We start from the raw sequence: 25,506 nt of genomic DNA on the forward strand, positions 1-25,506 counted from the left end.
TCTTCTGAGGGTGGCTCAGGTGGTTAAGCATCCAACTCTTGGTTTTGGTTCAGGCCACGATATCACGGTCTGTGAGTTCGAGCCCCGCATTGGGCTCCGCACTGACAGTGCAGAGCCTGCTTGGGATTCTCTCTGTCTCTCTCTCTCTCTCTCCCCACCCCTGCCCCTCCCCTGCTTGTGCTCGCTCTCTCTCAAAATAAATAGATAATTGCAATGACAAACATGTAGCAGGGTCACAATACGTGTTGGTTTTCTTCTCCCTTTTGGACGTGGGGCCCCTGTGGAGAGTGGCCAGCTGGGTCACCACTTGTCTGCTTCCCCAGAGGCTGGGAGCCAGGACATCACTGGGCAGCCAGGGAATGAGGCTGGGGCAGGCCCGGTGGCATCTCTGAGGAGGTGCCGGAAAGTCTGCTATGCATGGCGATGGAGCAGAGGCAGAGAAGAAAGGGCTGGTACAACACTAACCTGAATTTCTCCTGTGGCCTACGGTCTACACTCCTGGAGACCAGTCTGCTTTTTGGGGAATAGCTTAAAGGAAGTCAGAACTAACTTACAGGGTTACGAAGGCGGCTCCAAATGGGACACATTTCTCCTTATGTCCTTTCTGCCTCCTCACTGCCCTTCTGGAGATGATGGCTCCTTCAGCTCTATTGGCTGCTCCTGGCATGGTGTCCCCTGGGCCTCAGGCTTGGCACTCTTCTTCTCTTCTGCGTCCTCCCTGGGGGACCCTGTCACTGCCTCGGCTCTGCCGAATCTCAGTGCTGGTAACTCCCCAGTCCACAATCCTGTCCATATCACTCCAGGAGCCTGGACAGCATTTCCCAGACACCTCAATTTCAAACTCAATTTCCTGGAACCCCACACACCTGTGGGCCCCGTTGTGCTTCCCACACAGAGGACATCACTATAGTCTACCTCACTGTGCAAGATGGAAGCCTGGGAGGCAGCCTTAACATCCCTCCCACTCCTGTTCTCCCACCCATTTGTTAAGTCAGTGGCCTCCTTGGACAGACTGGCCTCAGCTCTGGAACCTTCTGGAAAGGGATTTCAGAAAGACCTTCAACAGTGAAAGCCATATCGGTGTAAAGATTCAGCGTCCCAAGGGGACTATCTGAAGTGAACAGGCTCCCTTGAATGCATGCCTTCTGGTGTTCACGCTGACGTGGGTCTGACTCTCATCACCGACGTCTTTCCTCAGCTCTAAAATGGGAATGAATAATTGTGCCTGTTTGTGACATTAAATAAGACTGTGGATGGAAAGCACTTAGCTCAACGGCTGGGCACGTAGCAAATACTAAGAAGGACTATTTTTACCATTATTTGTGGCCAAACTTCACTTATTTAATAAATAAAAGATGAACGACACACGTAGTGAATTCTCAGAGGTGATGACATAGTTTTCAATCTCTACACATTGACGCATGTGAACTGACAGAGCAGATAAACAGCTAAGCCAAAACCCATGCGTGACACTTCCTACAAAACTAAGTTGTCTCCCCACAAGTCCCTAAGTGTAAGTGCGTGAAAACAAACCAGCAACAGTGATGAGACTCCCGTGGTAGAGATTTCTGAACAGAGGGAAACAGAGAAGACACAGGACCGGATATGGCGGGCTAGAGAACAGAGAGCGCCAACACAGCCTGCAAGAATTTCCTGGAAGGCCTAGCTGGCCAGTTTGAGAACAGTGGCTAAAGTCTGGAAGAGCCTGTCCAGTCCAGTGCTCTGTGGGGGCAGGTCAGTCTGGGACCCCAAATGTCTGTCGTCCAGCTGGAGCTCCCTTCTAGAAGGAGTCCCAAGGAGAAACTGTTGAAAGTGGAATCAAAAGCTCAGTGGGACAGGGGCCCCCATAGACTAAAGAAAGAGATGTTCCAGATCAAAGTGGGGAGGGAGAACAGATCAGGAAGTCCCAGATAGCAAGTCCCAGTGGATTTGGACACTCTTGAAAACAATAGAAGATGTTCGATTAGAAGAGCTACCCTGGGGGCACCTGGGAGGCTCAGTCGGTTGAGTGTCTGACTCTTGATATTGGCTCAGGTCGTGATCTCAGAGTCATGGGATCGAGCCCTGCATCAGGCTCTGTGCTGAGCACGGAATCTGCTTAAGATTCTCTTTCTCCTCTCTCTCTGCCCCTGTCCTGCTTGTGCTGTCTTTCTTAAAATAAATTAAAAAAAAATTCAAATGTTTTTATTTATTTCTGAGAGACATAGAGAGACAGAGGATGGGGGGGGGGGGGGCAGAGAGAGAGGGAGACACAGAATCCGAAGCAGACTCCAGGCTCCGAGCTGTCAGCACAGAGCCCGACGTGGGGCTTGAACCTATGAACTGTGAGATCTTGCATGACCTGACCTGAAGTCGGATGCTCAACCGACTGAGCCACCCAGGTGCCCCAATAAATAAACATCTAATTAAAAGAAAGAAAGAAAAGAAAAGTTAGCCTGAACCATATCATCATCCAAAAGTTCAGGAAAACTAATTTCACATTAAAATAAAGAAACAGAAAGGTATCGAAGTCAAATTCCATGCAAAGTTATCCTAAGAGGAAAGAAAATAAAGAGCAGAATAACTCACTTAACAATGATGACGGATCAGAAAGATGCACAACCCTCCATCTCAAAACAGAGGAAAACCGTGACCTACTATTTCAGAAGCATTAAAAGATGTGATTGGTTGTTTCATTAATGGTTACCCAATGAGTCAGCCCTTCTGGTATCCATGCCCCCTGCAGTCCCCTCCCACATGGTCTCTGGTCGTGGTCATGTGACTTGCTTTGGTCAACTGGATGTCGGGAAATGTGAAACAAGCAGAAGCTTGAAAGCATGTGGGAAGTGGGTTCTCCTTCTGGAAACCACTGCCACCACGTGAGCAAGCTCACTCAGTCCCCCCAGTGATGCAAGACCACATAGAGAAAGACTCATTGAACTCAGCTGTCCTAGCTGAGCTCCACCCCCAGTGGACTCCCCCCCCCCCCCCCCCCCCCCCGCAGTGGATGAGTGAGCCCAGCCTAAGCCAGCAGAGGAACCATTCAGGCAAATGGTGGGTTGTGAGACACAGCACGATGTCACTCTTCTAAGCCACTAAGTGTTTTTTAAAACAATGTTCATTTATCATTCTCCAAACGTATTTTTTGTCATCTCAAAACTTCCTTTCTTTGTTTTTCATGGAAGTGTAGTTGACACCCAGTGTCCCATGAGTTTCAGGTGATTCCACAACGCTATACACGTTATGCTGTGCTCACCACGAGTGTAGCTACCACCTGTCACCATACAACGCTACGAAAGTGCCATCGACTATGTTCCCTATGCTGTGCCCTTCATCACGTGACTCATTTCTTCCCTAAGTAGAAGTGTGTGCCTCCCCCTCCCCTTCCCCCATTTCCCCCTCCCCCCATCTACCTCCCCCTCTGGTAACCATCAGCTTGTTCTCTGAATGATGGGTCTGTTTCTGCCTTTTGTTTTTTTGCTTGTTTATTTGTTTTGTGTTTTAGATTCTACATATGAATGAGACCATATGGTCTTTGTCTTTCTATATTTCACTTAGCATAATACCCTCTAGGCTCCTCCATGTGGTTGCAAATGGTGAGATCTCATTCTTCTTTAGGACTACTACTCCATTGTGTATATACACCACATCTTCTTTATCCATTCATCCATCGATGATCGCTTAGGTTGCCTCTGTATCTTGGCTATCGTAAATAATGTCGCAATCCAGGAAGGGAGCCTATATGTTTCTGAATTAGTGTTTTTGTTTTCTTTGGGTAAACATCCAGTACTGGAATTACTGGATCATATAGTAGTCCTAGTTTTAATTTTTTTTGAGGAGATTCCATACTGTTTTCCACAGCGGCTGCACCCGTCTGCATTCCCACCAACAGTGCACGAGGACTCCTTCCCCACATCCTCACCAACACTTGTTATTTCTTGTCTTTTTGTTACTAGCCATTCTGACAGGTGTGAAGTAACATCACACTGTGGTTTTGACTTGCACTTCCCTGATGATGAGTGATGATGAGCATGTTTCCATGTGCCTGTTGGCCATCTGGATGTCTCCTCTGGAAAAAAATGTCTATTCATGCCTTCTGCCCATTTTTAATGGAATTATTATCATACAACAATAGAAGTTCTTGGATACAAACCCTTCATTAGATATGTCATTAGCAAATTTCTTCTCCCATTTTGCAGGTTGTCTTTTCATTTTGCTCATTGTTGCCTTCACTGTGCAGAAGCTTTTTATTTTGATGTAATTCCAATAGTTTAACTGCCTGAAAAGATCTATCCAAAAAAATGTTGTTATGGCCAGTGTTTCTCTGTGCTCTCATCTAAGGGTTTTATGGTTTCAGGTCTCACATTTAGGTCTTTCACCCAGTTTGAGTTTATTTTTGTGAATGATGTAAGAAAGGGGTCCGGTTTCATTCTTTTGCACATAGCTGTCCAGTCTTCCCAGCACCATTTGTTAAAGAGACTGTCACCTTCCTATTGTGTATTCTTGCCTCCTTTGTCATAGATTAATTAACCGTGTATGTGTGAGTTTAGTCCTGGGCTCTCTATTCCATCCCATTGATCTCTGTGTCTGTTTTTGTGCCAGTACCATACTGTTTTGATTACTGCAGTTTGCAGTATAGCTTGAAATCTGGGACTGTGATATTTCCAGCTTTCTTCTTCTTTTTCACGAATGCTTTGACTATTCAGGGGCCTTTTGTAGTTCCCTGCAAATTTTAGAATTATTTCTTCTAGTTCTATTAAAAACGCTATTGGTATTTTGATAGGGATTGCACTGAATCTGTGGATTGCTTTGGGTGGTATGGACATTTGAACAGTAGTAATTCTTCCAATCCGTGAACATAATATAAGCCACTAAGTTTTGACTTGCGTTGTTACGCAATCATCAATAACTAATATAGACACTAAGAATTAATAATTAATATAGACATTAAGAAAACTATGCAAGACATGAAAGAACAACATAAATTGGAATTTAAAAAACTCAGAAATCAGGCAAGAAAATTCAGGAAAAAAGTAGAAATAAAGGGAAAATTACTTCTGTAATAAATATTTTTCTAGAAAGCACACAAAGCAAATAAACACAACAGATAATCTTTAAAAGAAGGAGAAAGAGAAAAATGAGGAAAGTTTTAAACAAAGAAAGGAAGAGATACAAAATATTTGAAAATCACAAAATACTGAAGATTTGTGAAGGCCCCACATTCAGACAGTAGGTGTCCCTGGAGAAAACAAAGTAAGGAGATAGCATGCTTACTAAAAATGATACTTCCATCAAAGGTCTTAAAGAAAAACCAACCTGAAAAAACATGTTGGAAAAACACTGTGTACCTAAGAATATAGACCCCACATGACCAATACCAAAGTTATATTTTGGCAACACCACTGGACATTAATAAAAAAGAAAAAAATGGTTTTGTCTGCCTTTTTTTTTTTTTTTTTTTCCCTGAAGCAAGGTTTTCTATCTGGGTAGGAGTCCTCTAGAAATCACAGGAGGAGAAGGTCTTCCTGGCAGGGAAGACAGCAAAGACAAAAGTGTGAGAGCGCCTGGCACCTACCGGGAGCAGATGGGGCCTGGTGTGGGGGTGGCAGGTAGGCGTGGGGGTGGGGTGGGGGTGAAGCACAGGAACGCTGATGCCTCAGGCACTGGGCCTACAACACCCCAAAGGGGCCTGGAACACTCACCCATGTAGGGCTTGGTCCCAGCCATAGAGGAAGCCTTTTCTGCTCCTTTCACGATCGTCGCTATGTTGAAGTCTGTGATGTGAACATGTCCTGGAGATAGAGAAACAGAAACCCCAGTTAGCAAGAGCTGCAGACAGCTGGGCTATTTCCTTGTCTACTTAAAGCTGTGGGCTGTATGGTGGGTACAAGAACATATTAGAACTTCTACACAGAATAGTATTTTTATCTGATACTTTGAAAATGTCTAGTTTGGGCAGCATTATTCACAGTAGACAAACTTAGACAAATTTAGGACAATGTAAGGTCCACCAATGGCTGCAAGGATAAAGAAGATGTGGTGTGTATAAACAATGGAGTACCATTCAGCCATGAGAAGGGAGGACATCCTGGCGTTTTTTGACAACATGGATGGATCTGAAGATATCACATGCTAAATGAAATAAGCCAGATTGAGAAAGACAAATACAGAATGTATCACTTCTGTGTGGAATCTACATAAAAAAAAGCTCACAGAAGCAGAGAATAGAAAGTGGTTGCCAGGGTCTGGGGTTGGGAGGAATAGGGAGAGTTTGTTCAAAGGTATAAATTTTCAGCTGTAAGATGAATAAGTTTTGAGAATTTAATTAATAACACGGAGACAGTTAATACCATTTGAATGTGTAGGTATATATACACATACACACAAAAAATATCTCAGTGATATGCAAGTTTTTTTTTCTTGTTTGTTTGTTTAGAGAGAGAGAGAGAGAGAGATAGTGAGAATCTCAACCAGGCTCCACGCTCAGTGTGGAGTCTGATGCAGGGCTCGATCCCACGACCCTGGGATCATCACAACCTGAGCCAAAAGCTAGAGTTGGACGCTCAACCAACTGAGCCATCCAGGCGCCCCTCTGCCAGTTTGACAATGTCAGTTTTTGGTGATACATGCATATTACTTTTAAGTAAACAAATCTAATGAGGACATGATGCAAAAGTTTATGGATTAAAAGTTTGGAGGCACTGACCCACAGAGTAAAAGCTCACGGTAAATAAATGAAAGGGGTCAGTCTGGACTCCCTCACCCAGGAAGCTGAGTGGCCATGGAGAGGACAGAAGGGTGGAGAGAGGGTTTTCATGCCCAGAGGACACTCTTGTTCTGCTGTTTGCTACGGTCAGTGGGGGCCTGAGGAATCCAGTGGGGAGGCAGCTGGGGATTTGAGACCACCTTCCATCGAGCCTAAAGTAATGGCAGCAGACGGGACACAGAGAGGCTGGGCGCACCCATATGTAAATGTTTAAGAAGCCTGAGAAGGAAGTAAGAAGGACCGAGAAGGAAGGAGACAGGAGATGTGGGGTAAAGGGGGTGAAGAGAAGCAGGGAAGGAAGGGGGCGAGAGGGAGAGAGTAGCATTCTGACAGTTGGTACTGGCCTCCCGGGGAACTTGGTACATGCCAGAGACAACCCTGAGACCCCTGAATACCAGATATAAACGCAATCACGTTTCTCTGTTTGTCATCACATCATGTGAAAATGGTTGGATTTGCACACCTGAAAGCTGTGTTCGGGATGCCGGGACTTAAACACCCAAGTGGCTTGCGTACAGAAAACTGTTGGGAGGGCCTGGAGGGAACCCCCAGGAGGTGCACAGACACCCGCCAGAGCAGGTGCCATGAGGCTCACTCGAGACGCGTGCCTGATAGCATCGGACGCGGTGGACAGAGAGAGCACCAGTGGGTTCACGTGCAAATCCCCAATCTCAGGCTTAGCTGCCAGCCCTGATGTGTGGGCAGGCTTCTGCCAGACGCTGTGTCCAGAGCTCCTGGGTGGGATGCGGCAGCCGGGTACTCCGTGAGGATGTCCAGTTCCCTTCGGGTGCTTGTGGGTGAAGCTTAAGTCATCTAGCCAGGCCCTTGCTGGGAACCCCTTGAGGCCGGACGCAGCATGTGCCCACCCAGGGGGCATCCTTAGAACATGCAGCTGCCGCAGCCTCCGGGGCTGGACTTGGCGTCCGTGCCACGTCCTACCCGCAGGGAGGCAGCGCGGCCTAGCGGTGGGCACAGACTCTGAGCCACACTGACTTGCTTTGGGTCTCAGCTGGGCTGTGATTAGTTGTCTGATCTTGGGCAAGGCACTTAGTGTCCCTGGGCCTCATTTTCCTCGTCCGTAAAGTGGGGAGGGTGGCAGCAAAATACCCATCCCAGAGAGCGGCTGGGAGGAGGCAGGGATTAAGAAAAGCAAAATGCTACAGCGGCTGGCACACACGTTGGGTGGTTTCTTGTATGTGTTTGCTCATAGCTGTGTTATCCCGCCTCGGTGTGGCTCAAACCCCACCTTCTGCAGCCAGGGCCAGTCCGCCCCCCGCACCTGCCCAGGCCCCGTTTCTTTTTTTTTTTTTTTTAACGTTTTATTTATTTTTTAAAGAGAGAGAGAGAGACAGACAGAGACAGAGACAGAGAGAAAGAGCACAAGCAGGGAAGGGGCAGAGAGAGGGAGACACAGAATCAGAAGCAGGCTCCAGGCTCCAAGCTGTCAGTGTAGAACCTGACGCGGGGCTCGAACTCACAAACCGCGAGATCATGAACTGAGCCAGAGTCAGACGCTCAACCAACTGAGCCACCCAGGTGCCCCTCCCAGGCCCATTTCTAATACTAACAAACGAATCCACAGTCCCGTTGTTGACAGTGAGGCGTGGGAGGGTCTCAGTCATTTCTGCCCGCACACCTGTAGGCTTCCATGCAGAGCCACCACACGGAGAGGACCCTGAAACCCTCCAGTATGGCTTTTATTTGGTTTTCCTTCACTTCTCCCTTTCTTTAAAAAATATTAGTATTTGCATTATGAAAGTGACACCAGCTGATTAGAATAAGTCAAAGACTGTAAATGGGCATCTGAGCCGCTCCCCCACCCCTGCTCGTAACCACACGGAGTCACCTGGTTCTCTGTCTTTTCTCCCTTTTCTGCATACGTGTCTCCACACATATTGGTTTGTCCTTACAGTCATGAGATCAAAGTCCATGGGCTGTTCCAGAAGTTACTTTTGCGTTTAGCCATGCATCATGACATCTTTCCATTCAAAGGTCTATGTACATAGGTCTGTCCTCAACGGCCTTACCCTTGTTCTCCATTGGAAAGAAATCCAATAATTTTGGTGATTACTCGGTGATAAAACTTGACCTGAAACCTCCCTTCATAGTTCTATTTATTCCACTTACGGTGAATATTCATGTTTTGCTATAAAATGTTAATATATTTGATTACCAAATATATTTGATCCCCCTTGGTGATTCATTTAACCCCATGGGGGTGTTACATAATATATACTATGTGTTGCTTTTAAGTATTTTTATCTATTAGACATATATTCTTTTCATATTACTAAGGTATATGTTATTTAACATAAATATATTTTTAAGCTGAAAAATTCCGAGATACGAGAACATACCTGGCCCCAAGAGTTTCAAATAAGAAATTGTGGCCCTATAGCTGCAAAGCATCCCATAGTGTGGTTGCATCATATTTTATTCACCAATCGCCCTATAGGTTTGCAGTTTGGGTTGCTTACTTGTTTGTCTTGTGACTGTATCGGCCCTAGCGGTCTTGAGCATAGCGTTACATACATACAGATACTTTCATTTGACTAGATAAATCTCCACAAGTGGGACTGCAGGATCAAAGGGTTTGCATATTATGTTCTAAAGTTGTCATTTATGGTACTCTAAACAGGATATGGGAGTGAGTATTTCCGTGCATTGTTACCAGCACTGTTCTCAATGATTTTACTTGTTGCAAATCACATGGCAAGGAATAGTAGTATCTCACTGCAGATGAGGCTGCACATTTTTTTAAGGTTTTTTTTCCTTTAATGTTTTTATTTATTTCTGAGAGATGGAGAGCATGAGCAGGGGAGGGGCAGAGGGAGAGGGAGGCAGATGATCGGAAGAGGCCTCTGCACTGACAGCAGAGAGCCCCATCTGGGCTCGAACTCCCGAATGGTGAGATCAAGACTCGATCTGAAGTTGGATGCTTAACTGACTGAGCCGCCCGGGCGCTCCGACACTGAACATTTCTCACATGATCAGTTACCAACTCCCTGGGAACTGTCTAGAATCCTGAATGATTTTCTTTTAAAAATTTTTTTTGGAAAATATTTTGAGAGAGAGGCAGGGAGAGGGGCAGAGGGAAAGAGAATCTTTTAAAACAATTTTTTTAAAATGTTTATTTTTGAGAGAGACGGAGACGGAATGAGAGTGGGTTAGGGGCAGAGAGAGAGACCCACACAGACTCCGAAGCAGGCTCCGGGCTCCGAGCTGTCAGCACAGAGCCTGATGTGGGGCTCGAACTCACGAGCTGTGAGATCGGGAGAGAGAATCTTAAGCAGGCTCCACGCTCAGCACGGAGCCCGATGTGGGACTCCATCCATCGCATGATCCTGGGATCATGACCCCAGCTGAGACAGAGAGTCGGACGCTCAGTCGGCTAAGCCATCCAGGCCCCGATAATCAATTTTCAACAAGAGCTGTGTCTCTTAGACACATTTACACTGTGCTCTGTGTACTGCAAATATTTGCTCCTAGCTTGTTGTTTGTCTTTAGACTCTACTGACAGTCCCTCTTGCCACATGAAAGTTTTAAAAATTTAAATAATAAGTTAATTTTATAGTTTGAGTATATCGTCCTTATAATTTTCCAGAAACCTATTCCACCCCCAATTATTTTGTACAACCTTCTATATTTTCTTAGAATACTTCTAGATCTTTTGTGTTGAAATCTTCCAGGGGTGCCTGGGTGGCTCAGTCGGTTGAGCGTCTGACTTCAGCTCAGGTCATGATCTCGCGGTCCGTGAGTTAGAGCCCCGCGTCGGGCTCTGTGCTGACAGCTCGGAGCCTGGAGCCTGGTTCGGATTGTGTGTGTGTCTCTCTCTCTATCCCTTCTCTACTTGTGCTCTCTCTAAATAAATAAATAAATAAACATTAAAAAAATCTCCCAATCATATAGAATAATTTGTTATAACATTCTAATTTTATTTCTTACAAATGGATGGTCAGTTGTCTCACCAATATTTGTTGAAATATTTCACCTTCCCCAATAACCTGTAATGTGACCCTCATTTTCTATCAAGTTCTACATATACAAAGATAGGCTTATGGATTCTCTCTTGTGTTCCACTGACCTACTGTTTACCGCTGGGCCAGGACTCGATCAGTTTAATTACAGTAGATGTGTAGGCTGTTACAGTATTCGATAGGAGTGCCTCACCTGCATTCGTGTTTCCTTCCAGTGTTTTTGTAGTGACTCTCAGGCATTTATTCTTCTGAGACGAGTTGTGCCTGGTTTTAGGAAATCCCTCCATGAAGTGTGACGGGAATTCCATTAACGTATACATTCATTTGAGGAGTGTGGACACATTGTTTTTCCACCCAGGGTCATGCCCGGCTTTTCATCCAGATCTTGCTTGATTCCTTCAAAATATGTTGAGTGTTCTCTTCATTTACGCTCTGTAAATTCCTGGGTACATTCGCTTGTAGACAGATATTACGTAGTTTTGGTCACTTTTTTGAACAAGGATATTTTCCATTTCTTTTTCTCCCTGGCTGTTTTCGGTAGAATGAAAAGCTACTGGGTTTTGCTTCCTCATCTCCAACTGGCTTCTCTGTTAATCTTCCATCACAAAAGCTTTGGTTATCTCTCAAAATCCCATCTTCCCTTCTCAGACAGCACTAGGATTGGTAGCTGGGTTCAGGGCTACCCCGCTAAAGGCTTGACTTCCAGCCCCCCTGCAGCTGGCTGTGGTTACAGGACCAGGTTCTGGCCAAAGGGTGGCGAGCAGAATGATATTTGAACTTCCAGGATATCTCCTTTGAAAGAATTCTCATTCCCTCCTTCCTCCCACCTCCCTTCCATTTGCCTATTATGTGGGTTTGGGAGAACATCCTTTGCCACACAGATGAGGAACAAGATAGAAGGAGGCTCCGCCCCTCTGAACATCATGGACTTCTAACAGAGAGAAAAAAGAACTTCCATTTTGTTTACTTTTATTTTATAGTCTTGGGAAAGCAGTTCATTTGTCTCTTAATGATAGCTCTTGAAGTGGAGTCTTGGTGTTTGTAGGCATAGAAGCACATTATCTGCACACAATGATGGCATTCTTTCCCTTGTTAAGAGGCTTGGAGCAGAGTGGTTAAGAACACAGCCTTGGGAGTTGGGTTGCCTAAGAACCAGTGGTTGGGCTCCTTTGGTAGGCATATGCTGTTTGTGGTCACTCCTACCTCCTGTCTTAGCAATTATTGGTCCCGGTACATCTGGCTTTGGGTCAAGTTGACCTTACCCTCCACTTTAGCATTTGACTCAGGATTATGCACATGACCTAAAAACTGGGGAGATAATTTTCCAGGGAGTTCAAGAAATGAAAACTTTTCAGTTCTTTTTTTTTTTTTCAGGAGGTACCTAAAGTAATATTCTGTCTTTGGCCAGTGTAAGGTGGGGATAGGACCCCCAGAACTGTTAAAAGCCATTTGCTACCATAGAGAAAGGTAGTCTGAAGATGAAGCCTACCCATGGAGAAGGTAGAGCTGCAAGCATAGATGAGAAATGGTGCCAGAGCCTGATCAAACCCTGCCTGAAGCCTCATTCCACTGGATTTCAGCTGTATAAGCTGAAAAACACTCTTCATTGCTTGGGACTATTTGAGTTCCTCTTTGCCATACATGACTGGCTGGGCATCATGGTTGACACAGCCACTTATGAGATTCGGGCAAGTTATTTCACTCTGGAAGCTTCCAGTCCCTCATCTGGTGAGTGGAACTAATATTAGTAAGTACATCATGGGGTAGCTGTAAGCACTAAACAGAGCAGTTAGGGACTGAGAACGTGACATTTGAGAAGACAGGGGTTGAGGGGGAAGCAAGCCATTGGACCATCAGGGGAAGACCGTAGTTGGCAGAAGCTGAGACATGTACAGACCCCTCCGAGGGGCCAGCGAGGACGCCAGAGAGAGAAAGGGGGACAGGAGCTCAGACAGGGCAGGGTGGGGCAGACTGTGCAAGACTCCAGGTCCGGGGAGACGACAGTGGCTTTTACTCCAAGTGAGGGAGTTTTGAGAAGGAGCCACATATCCAACTCACATCGCTTTGAACCACATATCCAACTCACATCGCTTGAACATCGCTTTGCTGTGAATGGACATGGGGCCAAGCACCAAAGTGGGGAAGAGAAAAATGCAGCCTGTCTAGTTTGAGCCACTGGTTTTTAGGGTCGCGTGACTGGAACAGACTTGGTGCCAAACCTCACGGTAAGCCTTGAAGTATGCTTGTCAGGAAGGTCTGACTACCCTCATTTTTTAACAGGAGAGTAACCTTAAGTCCCAGAGGCCAGTGTGCTGTGCAAGGTCACACAGCTGATCTGGGAGGAAGCTGGACTTGGTCTCAGGCCTCATCCTGGTCGGTGAGCGTTTCCCTCTGCCCCCCGCTGCCCCCTGCAGAGCTGCACCAGACAGCCCTCTGCAGGGGCGGGGCGGGCGAGGGCTCTGGGCAGGCCTGCTGGGGTTCACCTGGGACTCATGCACAGCAGGTGCGACAGACAGCAAATTCCACTTTCTGGTCCCCCCCCCCCCCCCCCCGCCCCCAACAGTGCTAATTGATGAGCTGTAACTCCCTACTGGGCTTCCTTTAACAAACGAGTAAAGATGTGGGAAAGTGAAAATTAGTGCCATATGAGGTCTCCTATGGGTTCCTTCCCAGGAGAATGGAAATTTACGAGAAACTTGGCAAATATGAACTGAGTTTCAGGCTATTTGCTTTCCATAAATCGAAAACATTCAAAACTCAGCAAGAGAAGGAGCTCAAGATGTTGTGTGAGGCCCATTAGCAAAGTTTTAATGGTGGCAGCAACAATCAGCAGCCATGCTGCAGCCAAGGTTCCCTCCTTTCTCTGAATGCAAGGGAGCTCACACATTTGACACCATTGGAATGCTCGGCCCTCTCCTGTGCCTGGCAGACTTCCATTCATCCTTCAAAACCTGCCCCGAGACTTTGCATCTACCCTCTGCTTGTATCCTTCCACCAGCAGGAAGCTCACTACCACAGGGGGTGGCATCTCTGACTGTGTCTTGTCTGCTCAGGTTGCTATGAGAATATCATAGGCTGGTGGGGGTGGGGGGTGGGCTGAAACATCAAACATTTATTTCCCACAGTCCTGGAGGCTGGAAATCTGAGGCGAGGGTGACGGCCCTCTTCCTGGTTTGTATGGCTGCTTTCCTGCTGTAACCTCACATGGTGGAGAGGCACAGCTCTGTCCTCTTCCTCCCTTTATAAGGGCACCGATCCCAGGGTGGTGGCTCCAACCTCATGACCTCATCCAGATCCAGTTACCTTCCAAAGGCCCCAGCTCTGAGTATCATCACATCGGGGTTAAGGCTTCGACATATGAATTCTAAGCAGGGGGCGGGGGGCACAGCATTCCGTCCATAGCAGACGGATTCAGGCCTCTCCCCCCGGTCCTCCACGGCCCTCCAATGTCACGTCCATCCTAGCATCCACCACACCGTATCTGTCACTTTGTCCGCCCCCTTGAGGCCAGGAATCCTGCCTTGTTCATCTCCGCCCCCAGTACCTTAGCAAAGGGCTGTCCTGGGAGAGGAACCCATCAAGTGTTTGCTGACTGACTGATTGACCAAATGAGAGACTGAATGAAAGAGATACGGTAAGTAAATCCCGTTCCCTTTTCCCCCCCTTACTGCCTAGAGTGATATTTACAGGAGTAGATGACATTCCATGTCAACTTTTGGCTGCTATGACTGTAGTAATGTCACTTTCTCAGCCTGACCTCAGCTGGTGGGACCAGCCACCCCCTCCGTGACTTCCGTAAACACAAGTGCTAATGTCAGAGCTGGTGCTATAAGGAGTTGTAACCGGGGCTATTTTCTGAGTATAAAAATACACAACAGCCATGTGACTTTCAAGCCACTTTCAAGTCTCACTCATTTCTTTATTCATTCAGCAACTGTTTATGGCCCGCACCCTGCCTGCATGTCTCGGGGAGGGGCTTGAAACCCCAATGTCGGTTATCTGTGTCGTGAACTTAGGGGTGGGGATGGTCAGTGGTGCTGACGTCCCACCCACAGTCCCTCACTGGGGCCATAATTGCCTTGTCACCACCCAGAGTCACCTGAGCGTTACCAGTGCCATGACTATCGCTTCGCAAGCCGGCTCTGGCACCTTCCCGATCCGTTCCGGGGAAAGCCACCCAAAGTCTTCGTGAAATGCGCTGCATCTTCATTTACCCCCTCCGCAGCTACACTGCACAAACTTCTACTTCTGTTCCGCCATGCCCCTTGCTTCCCTTCTCCCCTCTCGGCCCCTATAATGAAGTGACCCCACGTGGGTATTAACCAAATGCACCCGGGCAGCACATTCATTTCACTGGGACCTATGAGCCCACGCCTGGGGGTGCTGCTCAGAGGGGACAGTCAACCCCCGAATGGCAGGCTGTGTCTGGGAGCACAGTGACTTCTCTCTAGATCTGTCTCCTGGACGTCACGCCTCCCTGTGAATTCCCGGGAGTGGGTGTTAAGGCAGTACCCACCAGGGGGAGCTAGACCTGGAGTGACAATGGAAGGCAGTCCAGTCCACAAGAAGGGACCACCTTCCACATTACCCGCCCCCACCTCCCCCCGTTTCCCTTTCATGAGACTTGGATTTGGAGCAAAGTCTCTTGTGAAAATGTCTCTTCCTTCGCTGGTTTGCAAGGTCTACATCATGCCTGAGCAGAGGCCAGACTGGGGCTGTGGAACAGAAGCCGCCGGATGAAGCCACGGCCGTGGGCTGCAGCCCCCTCCCCAGGGCAGGCTCCGGTGCACCCGCTAATCATAACTGTGCTTCTGAGATGTCACTGTGACATAACTCTGGCCCTGACCTTTCGCTTGGGATCACACACCCCGCACGCTCTCCGCTCCTCCTTATCTTCACGGAGATCATAGCGGACTTACTGCAGGACAACAGAAGAAAGAAAGGGAGAAAAAGAAACCAAATCAAATCCCAGGGCACGAGCTTATCCAGGCTCCATCTGGCTGACGGCAGCAGGAAGACTGACTGTTTCAGAGCATGTCTGCCTGATGAGAAGAAAGTGTGGTTTTCTTCTTCTTTGATTTGACCTCCTCCCGTGTCTTGGTCATGGGGCGGGGATTCAGGGCCATAGAACATTCTGTGTGCTCCAGGCCCCGCTGTGCGCAGCCAACAGCCTTCTGGGATTTCCTGAGCCCGTGGCGGAGATGTGGGGCCCTCTCACGCCCCGACCAGTTCAGGGACTTCCCCCAGGATAGACCGGGACTTCGTAAAGCCTTCCCCGGCATTTGCAGCCTGGTTCATCTGATGCCCCAGGGAATCCACCTCGCCCAAGGCTTCTGTGGGAGGGGTTCTCCATGGTTCTGTTTCTTCTTTTCTCTCCAGCCACCAGGTTTCTGGGTGAGTCCCTGCAGGGTAGCCAAGGCTACTTGGCCAACACACTCTCCTTCCACACTCTGGCTGGGCATGTAATTTCATGCAATCACATAAATTAATTACAATGAACACCATTCATAGGGAGGTTTTCATAGTGCTTTTCCAGCTGTGATCTGCTCTGTACGACTCTGTAGGACCAGGCTGGCGATGATCTCCTGACATTTAGCAGCCTTTCTTTTCCTTCCTTCCTCCCTCCCTCCCTTCCTTTTCTTTCTTTCTTTCTCTTTCTTTTTTTCTTTCTTTCTTCCTTTCTCTCTTCTTTCTTTTCTTTCTCTCTCTTTCTCTTTCTTTTCTTTCTTTCTTTCTCTTTCTCTTTCTTCTTTTCTTTCTTTCCTTTCTTTCTTTCTCTCTTTTCTTTTCTTTCTTTCTCTTCTTTCTTTCTCTCTCTTTCTTTTCTTTCTCTTTCTTTTCTTTCTTTTCTTTCTCTCTCTTTCTTCTTTCTTTCTTTCTTTTCTTTCTCTCTTTCTTTTCTTTCTTTCTTTTTCTCTTTCTCTCTTTCTTTCTTTTTTTCTTTTCTTTCTTTCCTTTCTTTCTTTCTTTTCTTTCTTTCTCTCTCTTTCTTTCTTTCCTTTCTTTCTTTTTCTTTTCTTTCTTTCTCTTTCTTTCTTTCTCTCTTTCTTTCTTTCTTTCTTTCTTCTCTCCCTTCTCCTTCCTTCTTTCCTTTCTCTCTCTCCCTCTCTCTTTTCTTCCCTTTGCTTTTCTTTTTTGCTTCCCTTCCCTTCTCTTTCCCTCCCTCCCTACTTCCCTTCCTCCCCATGGCTAACACACAAGGTTCCATTCGTTTCAGGTGTACAACTAGCGGTTCGCCAAGCGCATACACTGTGCTACGTTCACCACGTTCCACTCCGTCCTTTGCTACTTCCTGTATCCCAAGGGCCAGAGAGAGGGGAGATCCACATTTCCTGACTCTCTTACACCTTGGGTTCTGGATGAGATTTGTGTTCTGCCAGCGAGCTGCGCTCAGGAGAGGTTTGGAAGGTGGAAAGAAAGCAGAGGTCAGCTGTTTGGGGCAAAGCCAAAGGATGGACGAGCTGGATAGACAGGGGTCTTCGCGGAGGCAGGACTTTTGTTAAGGTGACCTCATCACTGGTGTGAGCAGCTAGGAACTGAGTGTCCAGCCCGAGGTCTTAGAGCCAGAATCCAAGCCCCAGGCGGGTTTGACCCCGAGGCTCACCACCCCCCTTCTTCACCAAGCCGCTTTCTCGCGAGGGCACTGCCGCCCAGACCGGTGTGTGCACAAGGGGTGTGCTGCTGGCCAGCGACGGAGCTGCCTTCCCTCCAGGTCAGGGGATGGCCAGGTCGCCGCTATCCCCACAGGTCACCCTCCTGGACTCACTCCAGGACGAAAGCCTCCCCTCCACACACATGTGCACCCTGAAGCCGGGGGCCAGGCCACGTGGGCCTCAGCCCGGTGTCCAACACTGTTCTGAAAACCAGGAGCAATTAGGGGATCACCAGGCAGAGCAGGAATTTGGACCCCGTGTCCCCAGAGACCTAGAAACTCATGATGTCACAAGGAAGGATCTCACGTCCGTAGACCCTTGGCCCTCCTCCACCCCTTCCTCACTGTCCCCCAAGGGAGGAACAGAGGTTATGTGAAGGGTCATTTTGGGATGAACAAACTAGCTTTACTCAGTTTAGCTCTGCCTGGGCAGATGCAGGCCCCTCTGCTGGTCTTATATGAACAGTCTCTTACCCCACGTGGGTGGGGATCTGGGAGGTGAATCTTCCCCTCGCTGGGGTCTTGGAGAAGGAAGCCCTTTTGACTCACACAAAGTCAAGCTTTTGTCAGCAAAGAGGTGATATCTTGGCCCCTATCTGCCACCTCCTTGCTTTATTTTTCATTTGTTAAAATCCCATACGGAGACGATGGGGCTGCGATGTTCCCCCGCCCTCCAAATTCGTATGTTGAAGTCCTAACTCCCGTTAGTTCAGGAGGTGACTCCATTTGGGTAGGGCCATGGCAGATGTAACCGGTTAAGACGAGGTCACACGGAAGCGGGTGGGGTGGGCCCCTGATCCAGTAAGCCTGGTGTTCTTGCACACAGACATGCACCTGGGGAGAATGCCACGTGGAGTTTGGAATTACGCTGCCCCAGCCCGGGGACCGGCAGAAGCTCACGGAGAGAACAGGAACGGACCGTCCCTGGTGCCTCAGAGGGGACACAGCCCCGTCCCCACCTTGACCTTGGACTTCCAGCCTCCAACAGTAGAGAAAATACATTTCTGCTGTTGGAGCCTCTCCATCTGTGGGACTTTGTTGCAGCAGCCGTAGGAAACTGAGACAGGGGCTGTGTACTGGGGGCTTTCAGAGACTCCCGCGCTGAGGCTAAACGACTCTCCCCTGGCACCGTGCTGCACGAGGACCGACCTTTCCCTGCGGCCCTTCTGAAAAGAACCGCATTACCTACCACCTCCCAAGGACCCCCAGAGCAGATCTCAACCCCACTCCCGCACTCCGTCCTGAAATGCTCGGGACCCTGTCTACATAATGACACGCCATGGCCCCTCCGACTTGGAAAGACCCCGGCCCCCCACACTTCCTTCTCCGCTTCCGAGGCTTCAGAAACAACATGTGCCCACCTTGTTGCTGCCCTGGGGTCTCTGCCTCCAGGGGCGACGGAGGAAGCCTGGAAAGGGTTTTGACAAGGGAGAGGGCGAGTCTGTGCTCCTGCCTGCTACCGTTTCGGCGAGTGCCCCTCACAATCATCAATAAATACGTCAGCAATGGAGGGTGAATTCTTTGAGATGAGTTCAGTTAAGGACTGCTCTAAAATACATCAATTAATGGGACATCTGAGGTACAGTAAGGCCAACAGACCAGGAGACAACTGCCACTGAAAGGATAGTTTGTTCTTGGATATACCCAAGAGAAGGGGGTCCACCGCGTCATGGGGCCGCGTGGAGGAGATCAGGGTCGGCCGCGAGGCTGAGGGAGAAGGGCGAAAATGTGGGCAGGGGGCTTTCTGGTGGTTTCTGTGGGAAGGAGTGAGTGAGGCAGGGCAGGCAGGGTTAGGACTGGTCGGCCTGCATGATTTCAGCAGCTCTGGGGTGCAGGGACCGTCCCTGCTCGTCTGGGGCCTGGCCCTGGGGTGACTGGGGCAGGTGATAGTGGCCCTGAGTGTGAAGAAGTCGGGCATCAGAAGTCAGGAAGAAAAGGCACGGTTAATACAAGGAGAGGAAAGCAAACTCGGCTGCCGTGGCTGCTGTGTCACCTGATGCCCAAGATTGAGGGCAGGTGTCTCCTGCCCACGCGAGCTCCACCCCCCACCGCCAGTTGTGAAAGCGTGAACTGTGTGGGGTCTCATGGCCTCCGGCAGCGGAGCGTCCCCACTCGCCCCCAAGTGCCCTGTGAACCCCCCCCTCACACAGCAGGACCCAGGAAGCCCGCAGCCCAGTCCCTCCGCTTTCGCACGGCCCGGCCCCTGCCCTGGCCCAGCACTGACCTCAGAACCACCAGGTACCTTGAAAATCCCCCCACGCACCACCGTCTCCTGCAAGAGGAATCACTTCCGTGGGTGGGGCTCGGCCTATGTCCTTTGGATCACCTGGCACGACGGGCAGCCTGTGGCAGGTGCGCAAAAGTGAAGGTGTCGCTTTCCAGAACTCAGTCAACAGCAGCGAATGCCGAACCAGGGCCCTCAGGGACACCCAGGCAGAAAGGCAGGGTTTTCTGACGCTTGACTCTTTGCTCGTCTTTGGCGAAGCCCGGGAAAGACTCAGGTGGCAAGACTCACAATGTGACACAGGGGTGAGCTCGAGGGGCCGGGCTTTCCGTGCCCCTGTTTCTACTGCAGCCTTGAGAGGCCACGCGGGGCTGGGCTGCTGGAGGGAGAGCCCGGAGGGGCAGGGCTGAGTTGCCCGGCCAAGGCCGGGATGTGCCAGCCGGAAGCAGGCAACCCTCAGGCGTGAGCACGGCCAACGTCACCAGCCTGGCTGACCCCACCTGACCTCAGTCTTAGGATGGAGCCCTGCCTGTAAGAGCTTAACCCCCGCAGACCTGGGAGCTTACTAGATGCTTCCTGTTTGTGCATTAAAGTCATGCGGTTATTGATTGCGCAGCATTATTTTCCCAATAGAGAAGGATGTAACCCTCCCCCTCCCCGTCCCCTTTGCAACTTTAAGACCCCATTTCCTTGAGCTGTTTGTCCTCAGGCCTAACACACGCCCGACACTCCTCCCCGCACTCCCCTAAGATGTTCTACCTGCCTTCAACTTCATTTTGCTCCAGGTATGATCTGTCTCTGCCTTTGCTGCTGGCCAAGAGACCCCAAGTCTCAGGACAGAATGCCAGTGCCTGTCTGGAAGGATTAAACCCAGTCTGAAGGATCAGAAAGCATAGGAGACACTGAGGGAGCAGAAAAGCTCGTACGAGAGCCTCGGATTTTGTGTAACCAGCAGAACTTGAACGTTATTAAGAAACTGTGAATGCGTGTATTTCATTATGTTTATATTCCATTGTAAACACAGCCAACGGGGAAGACACTCGATGAGATCCACGGTCAGACTCTTTAAATAGCAACACGAGCATCCGTTTTGTAAACTTTTTTTGTAATGCAATTAGCACAAGGTTAGGGGATCTAATGTTCATCCTGGAGACTGTGGCTCGGAACACTCGATTGTATTTTTGAACTCAGCTAAGAAGGTGAATCTTAAATGTTACCATACACAAAATACAAAGATGAGGTGATGGATATGTTAATTAACGTGACTGGGCTAATCATTTCAAAATGTATACCTACATTAAAGCACCATGTTGCACACCTTTAAAAAAATCACATTGTGCAACCTCAGCATATACAAGTCTTCTTTGCCAGTCACACCTCAGTACAGTTAAAGGCAACAATAACTAAGAGGGAAAAAAAGCTGACGAGTGGCTCCTAATGTAAATCAGGAAAAGAGGGACCATGACCACAGGCTCTTAGGGAGAAGACCTGTGTGTTTTGTAGAGAATTCCCCGCTCCTCGACTTCCCTCCTGCACTGCCTGAAAAGGCAGTTAAAAGGAATGTTAAAAGTTGGAGGTGGGGGAAGGTGTCATTCACTCTTTAGTATGAAGTAGTGTTTCAGCGCTGGGTCTCAGCACCAAGAGGAGACGGCCCTGTCAAACAGGAGCTTAGAGAAGGGTCAAGAAGGTCGGTCCACAGGCCCTTGGGGAGTGTGTGGGATGCTGCAAAGCCAGAGGCAGGGTCAGGACACGTGAAACCATGTGGGAGGGGTGAAGAATGGGGCACTCAGAGATCTGGGGGGGGTAGGTCTGGTCTGGAAGGAGAGGGGAAAGGGGCCGAGTGGAGAGCTGAGAATGAGCGTCAAAGGGAAGGAGGAGAGGGATGGATGGAGATCCAGAGCTCAGGAACAAGGAGACACAGGGAAGGCTGCACGCCTGTGTCTTTGCGCGCAGTGGCTACAGGAACCAGTGGCCCGATCGCGTATGAACTGTGGAGTCGCACAGGCCTGGGTCTCATTTCCTCACAGATAAAATGGCTGAGTTCTTCCGGTTAAGTCGTGTTCACCTGCCTCTGTGATCCCACCCACCCTGCCCTGAGCAGAGAAGGGGCAGGGAGCGGTTGAGGGAGCACCTTTTAGGTCCTGCTGGCGTGACAGGGGCGGACCCTCACTGTCTGTCTTCCACGGTCACCGTGCCCGCCACGCCGCCCCGCTTCTGCCTCACCGCTGGGAAAGCCAGGGCTCACAGAGATGGAGTAACTTGCCGAAGACACACGGAGAGCCGGGGGGTCAGCTGAGCTCCACATCCGGGGATCCTGACTTGTATACACTAACTGGAGCCGCGATCTGTATCCTCAGCTCTGCCCAGGCCCCCTGGTGTCTTGAGGTCATCACTGACCCTCCGGTCCGGAGTACAGGCATTTCAACCCACCGCCCCAAAGCACCCAGGCCGGTTTCAGCTTCTGGCAGGAGGTTCGAGCCCAGGTTCCACCGCTCCTGCTCTGCTCTCCACCTCCTGATACCAAGGAGCTTACACAATGAGGTGGGATTCCCTGAGCCTCACCGGTGACACAAACAGGCTTCCAGAGAGGCTTCTAGAAGGAGCCACAGCCTCTACCTCCTGGGGTCGGGGAGGGAGGCTGGGAGGAGCTGCGTGGAAGAGGCAGCAGTCTCACCCCTGCACGACACAGGAGCACCTCAGAAAACTCCCCAGCTGCTGACTCCACCCCGTCTTCCCCGAAGCCCTTGGGGGCTGAGCCCCCAAAGCCATGTCAGCAAAGTCAGTGTTCAAGGCTACAGGTGACTGTCAGATCGGCCGAACTGTGCACTGTTGGGCCACGCCCTGGACTTACGGGCCCGACTCTGATGGGCGTCACATCCCTGGGAGTGAGCCAAAGCACAGAGGCCCAGGCCTGCCGAAGCAAGACAGGGAATGGCCTTTAATTCTTACCAAGTCTCCGCAGAGACTCCCAGGGACCAAAGTTGGACACAGACAGCCCTCCTTCTCCAAATGGGGTCCACTGACCAGCAGCGTTGGCTTCACCCGGGAGCTCTTAAAAGGCAGAATCCGGGCCCCACCTGAAACTTTCTGAATCAGGGTCTACACGCACATGAAAGCTCGAGAAGCCAGGATGAAGGAAAGTGTGGTGGATTACGGATTACGGATTTCTGGCTTGCGAGGCACACGTGATGCCCTTTGATCTCCGTGAGAATCTGGAAGGCGGACACCATTTTATGTTTTACAGAAGACGAGCTGGAGGCTCGGAGAGGTAAGCACATTTCCTGAAGCCGCAGGTCCGCGGGTGGGGGAGCTCTCCAGCCCTACATCCCATTCCCACCTCTGCCCCGTCCTCCTCACATCAAGACAAGAACAGCTATGCGGTCGGCCATGGGACCTTCAAATACGTTGGGCTCGGCTCACTGCTCAGGACACGGGCCGGAAATCACACAGATGTTCACCCACCAGAATTAAACCAAAAAAAAAGGCTTTCTAGCCAACCCTCAAATCCAACGCCCCAGGACCGCGGTTTCCCAGAGCCTCAGACTCCCCGCTGCAAGTGTCCCTATAAAACACACGTAACAGGCTTACCGTGTTCATCCAGCAGTATGTTGTCTGGCTTGATGTCTCTGTAAGAGAAAACAAAGAGGCTGAAAATGTGATTCCTGGAGTCTATTGATGAGCACATAACAAACATGACACTTGGGGACGAACGCCTGACAACACCCAGCGTGCCTGTGTCTCCCTTGGCACGACATCTCAGGGGGCAGGGGAGTAATTACTAGGATGACAGAGCACCTGTGCTCTTGCTTCCTTCTCGTTTCCTGGAACTGGAAGTCGACTGTGGGAATACCTTCTTCCTGAATGTTCTTGACAATTTCTGGTTTTGAGACTCCTAGGAGTATCTGCTCATTGAGCACCTGCATAGACGCTCCCCCCCCCGATGGACTGTAGCCCTCCCACCTTGCTATGTAACCCCCCTGGGGGTGACGGTCTCTGCTCTACAGACACGGGAAGGAGGTTCAGGAAGACTGTCAACTTGTTTAGGTCAGAGATCAGCCACACCCAGCCCTCAGCCAGTTTTTGTGCAGCCTGCGAGGCTAAGAAGGGCTTTTACATCTCTCAGGAGTCATAAAAACAAAACACGCACAAAAAGCAAAAACAAAAGGATGTACTACAGAGACTGATGTGGCCCCGAAAGCCTAAAATGTTTATTATCTGATCCTCTGGGGAGAAAGTTTGCTGGTCTTTTTTAGGGTGGGGGTGGGTGACTTTCTGGAAAGTTCTGCCGAACCTCGCCATTAGAGTGGAGGGCTTCCTACTCCAAGTCATGCTTATTCAAGGCACGAGCTTGCCTTCTTCACCTCTGCACCACGTGCCTAGCACGATGCCTGTCATCAGTAGACTCTGTCAGAGAAAAATCAGAGCTGGACAGTAGTCAGAGTGCAAGAACAGACTATACTCACGACAACTGCAGCAGGGGAGACCTGGCCTCAATTCCGAACGCATCACGGACAAAGTGGGAATTTACAGCCAAGGAGCAGGTGGGGGTCATGGATGCAAAGTTACTAACTGGAAACATCAAGGGAGGGGGATTCTGGGTAAAGCCACCCGCTAGAGGACTCTTGCCAAAGGCAGGCTGGGGCACTGGACATCACCTGGAGGATGAGGCACCTGACCAGATGTGGAGGATGGACGCTTCTGGCAAAACCAACATCACGGTCCTCCCTAAGACTGGACAATGCAAAGGGGAACAACAAAGCCCGAAAGCGGAGGACGAGTTGCAGAAGAACTCAGAAGAGCCTGCATGAAGTTTGGTTGAGGAGAAGGAGTCTTTGTCAACACACAGGAAACACGGATGAGGGAGGAATGGAAGAATAAATGTAACAACAACAACAACAACAAAAGCCTTTGAGAAACTCAATTGACATCTTCAGCCCCGATGTACTTATCATGAACATGCATACACTCCCCGAAGCTCGGTATTAAAACCACAGCCTTTAGAAATGCAAACCCCACTCATTCATTTATGATAAATGTCCAATCCTCTGAGACTAATAACAACTTGCTTCAAAATAGGAAACATTTGTTCCTGAGTTTATCAACTAGTAACTGTACCTGAAAACAGACGCTGGTTATTTGTAATCATGCAGTGCAGTGTCTATGGCTTTGGGGATGAAAGAAACACTCAACCTATATATTTAAACTTTTAGTTCCACTGTGACTTTTCGAGCCTTGAATATTGATGAGCATTCTGAAAATGGAATTTACCGCCCTGCCCCCACCACTGCCGAGTTCACAAAACATCCACAGTGGACAGAGATGATTCATGGAGTCCCCATGGGAAGGATAAGCTTGAAAACTTATGAAATTAAAACAAAGGGCAGAAGACCCAGGGTCAAGGGTTTGTGCTTCAAACCAACAAACACTTGGTACCCACACACGGCGCCTCCCAGTAGGGCTCTCGAGAAAAGGGGAACTATTTGCGAATGTTGAACCAGCCCTGCAGCCCAGGAATGAATCCCACTTGATCATGGTGAATAATTCTTTTTACATGCTGTTGAATTCGATTTGCTAGTATCTTATTGAGAATTTTTGCATCCATATTCATCAGGGATATTGGCCTATAGTTCTCTTTTTTTGCTGGGTCTCTGTCCGGTTTAGGAATCCAAGTAATGCTGGCTTCATAGAATGAGTCTGGAAGTTTTCCTTCCCTTTCTAATTTTTGGAACAGCTTGAGAAGGATAGGTATTATCTCTGCTTTAAATGTCTGGTAGAGTAGAATTCCCCAGGGAAGCCATCTGGTCCTGGACTCTTATTTGTTGGGAGATTTTTGATGACTGATTCAATTTCTTTGCTGGTTAAGGGTCTGTTCAAGTTTTCTATTTCTTCCTGTTTGAGTTTTGGAAGT

At 49.1% G+C, this 25,506-nt stretch overlaps 1 protein-coding gene across 5 annotated transcripts in view; it reads right to left on the reverse strand.

Moving 5' to 3' along the window:
* STK32B (serine/threonine kinase 32B) overlaps positions 1-25,506 on the reverse strand; it is a 397,346-nt gene that overhangs the window by 53,856 nt on the left and 317,984 nt on the right. For all 5 annotated transcript variants that reach the window (XM_060655452.3, XM_060655455.3, XM_078446274.2 and 2 more), the window contains 2 exons: positions 23,187-23,224; positions 5,682-5,771 (listed from right to left, as the gene is read on the reverse strand). In XM_060655452.3, the coding sequence (XP_060511435.1) occupies positions 5,682-5,771; positions 23,187-23,224 (128 nt within the window). The remainder of the gene's footprint in view (positions 1-5,681; positions 5,772-23,186; positions 23,225-25,506) is intronic.

Source organism: Panthera onca, chromosome B1 (genome assembly GCF_046562875.1).
Source record: "Panthera onca isolate mPanOnc1 chromosome B1, mPanOnc1 haplotype 2, whole genome shotgun sequence".
NCBI lineage: Eukaryota > Metazoa > Chordata > Mammalia > Carnivora > Felidae > Panthera > Panthera onca.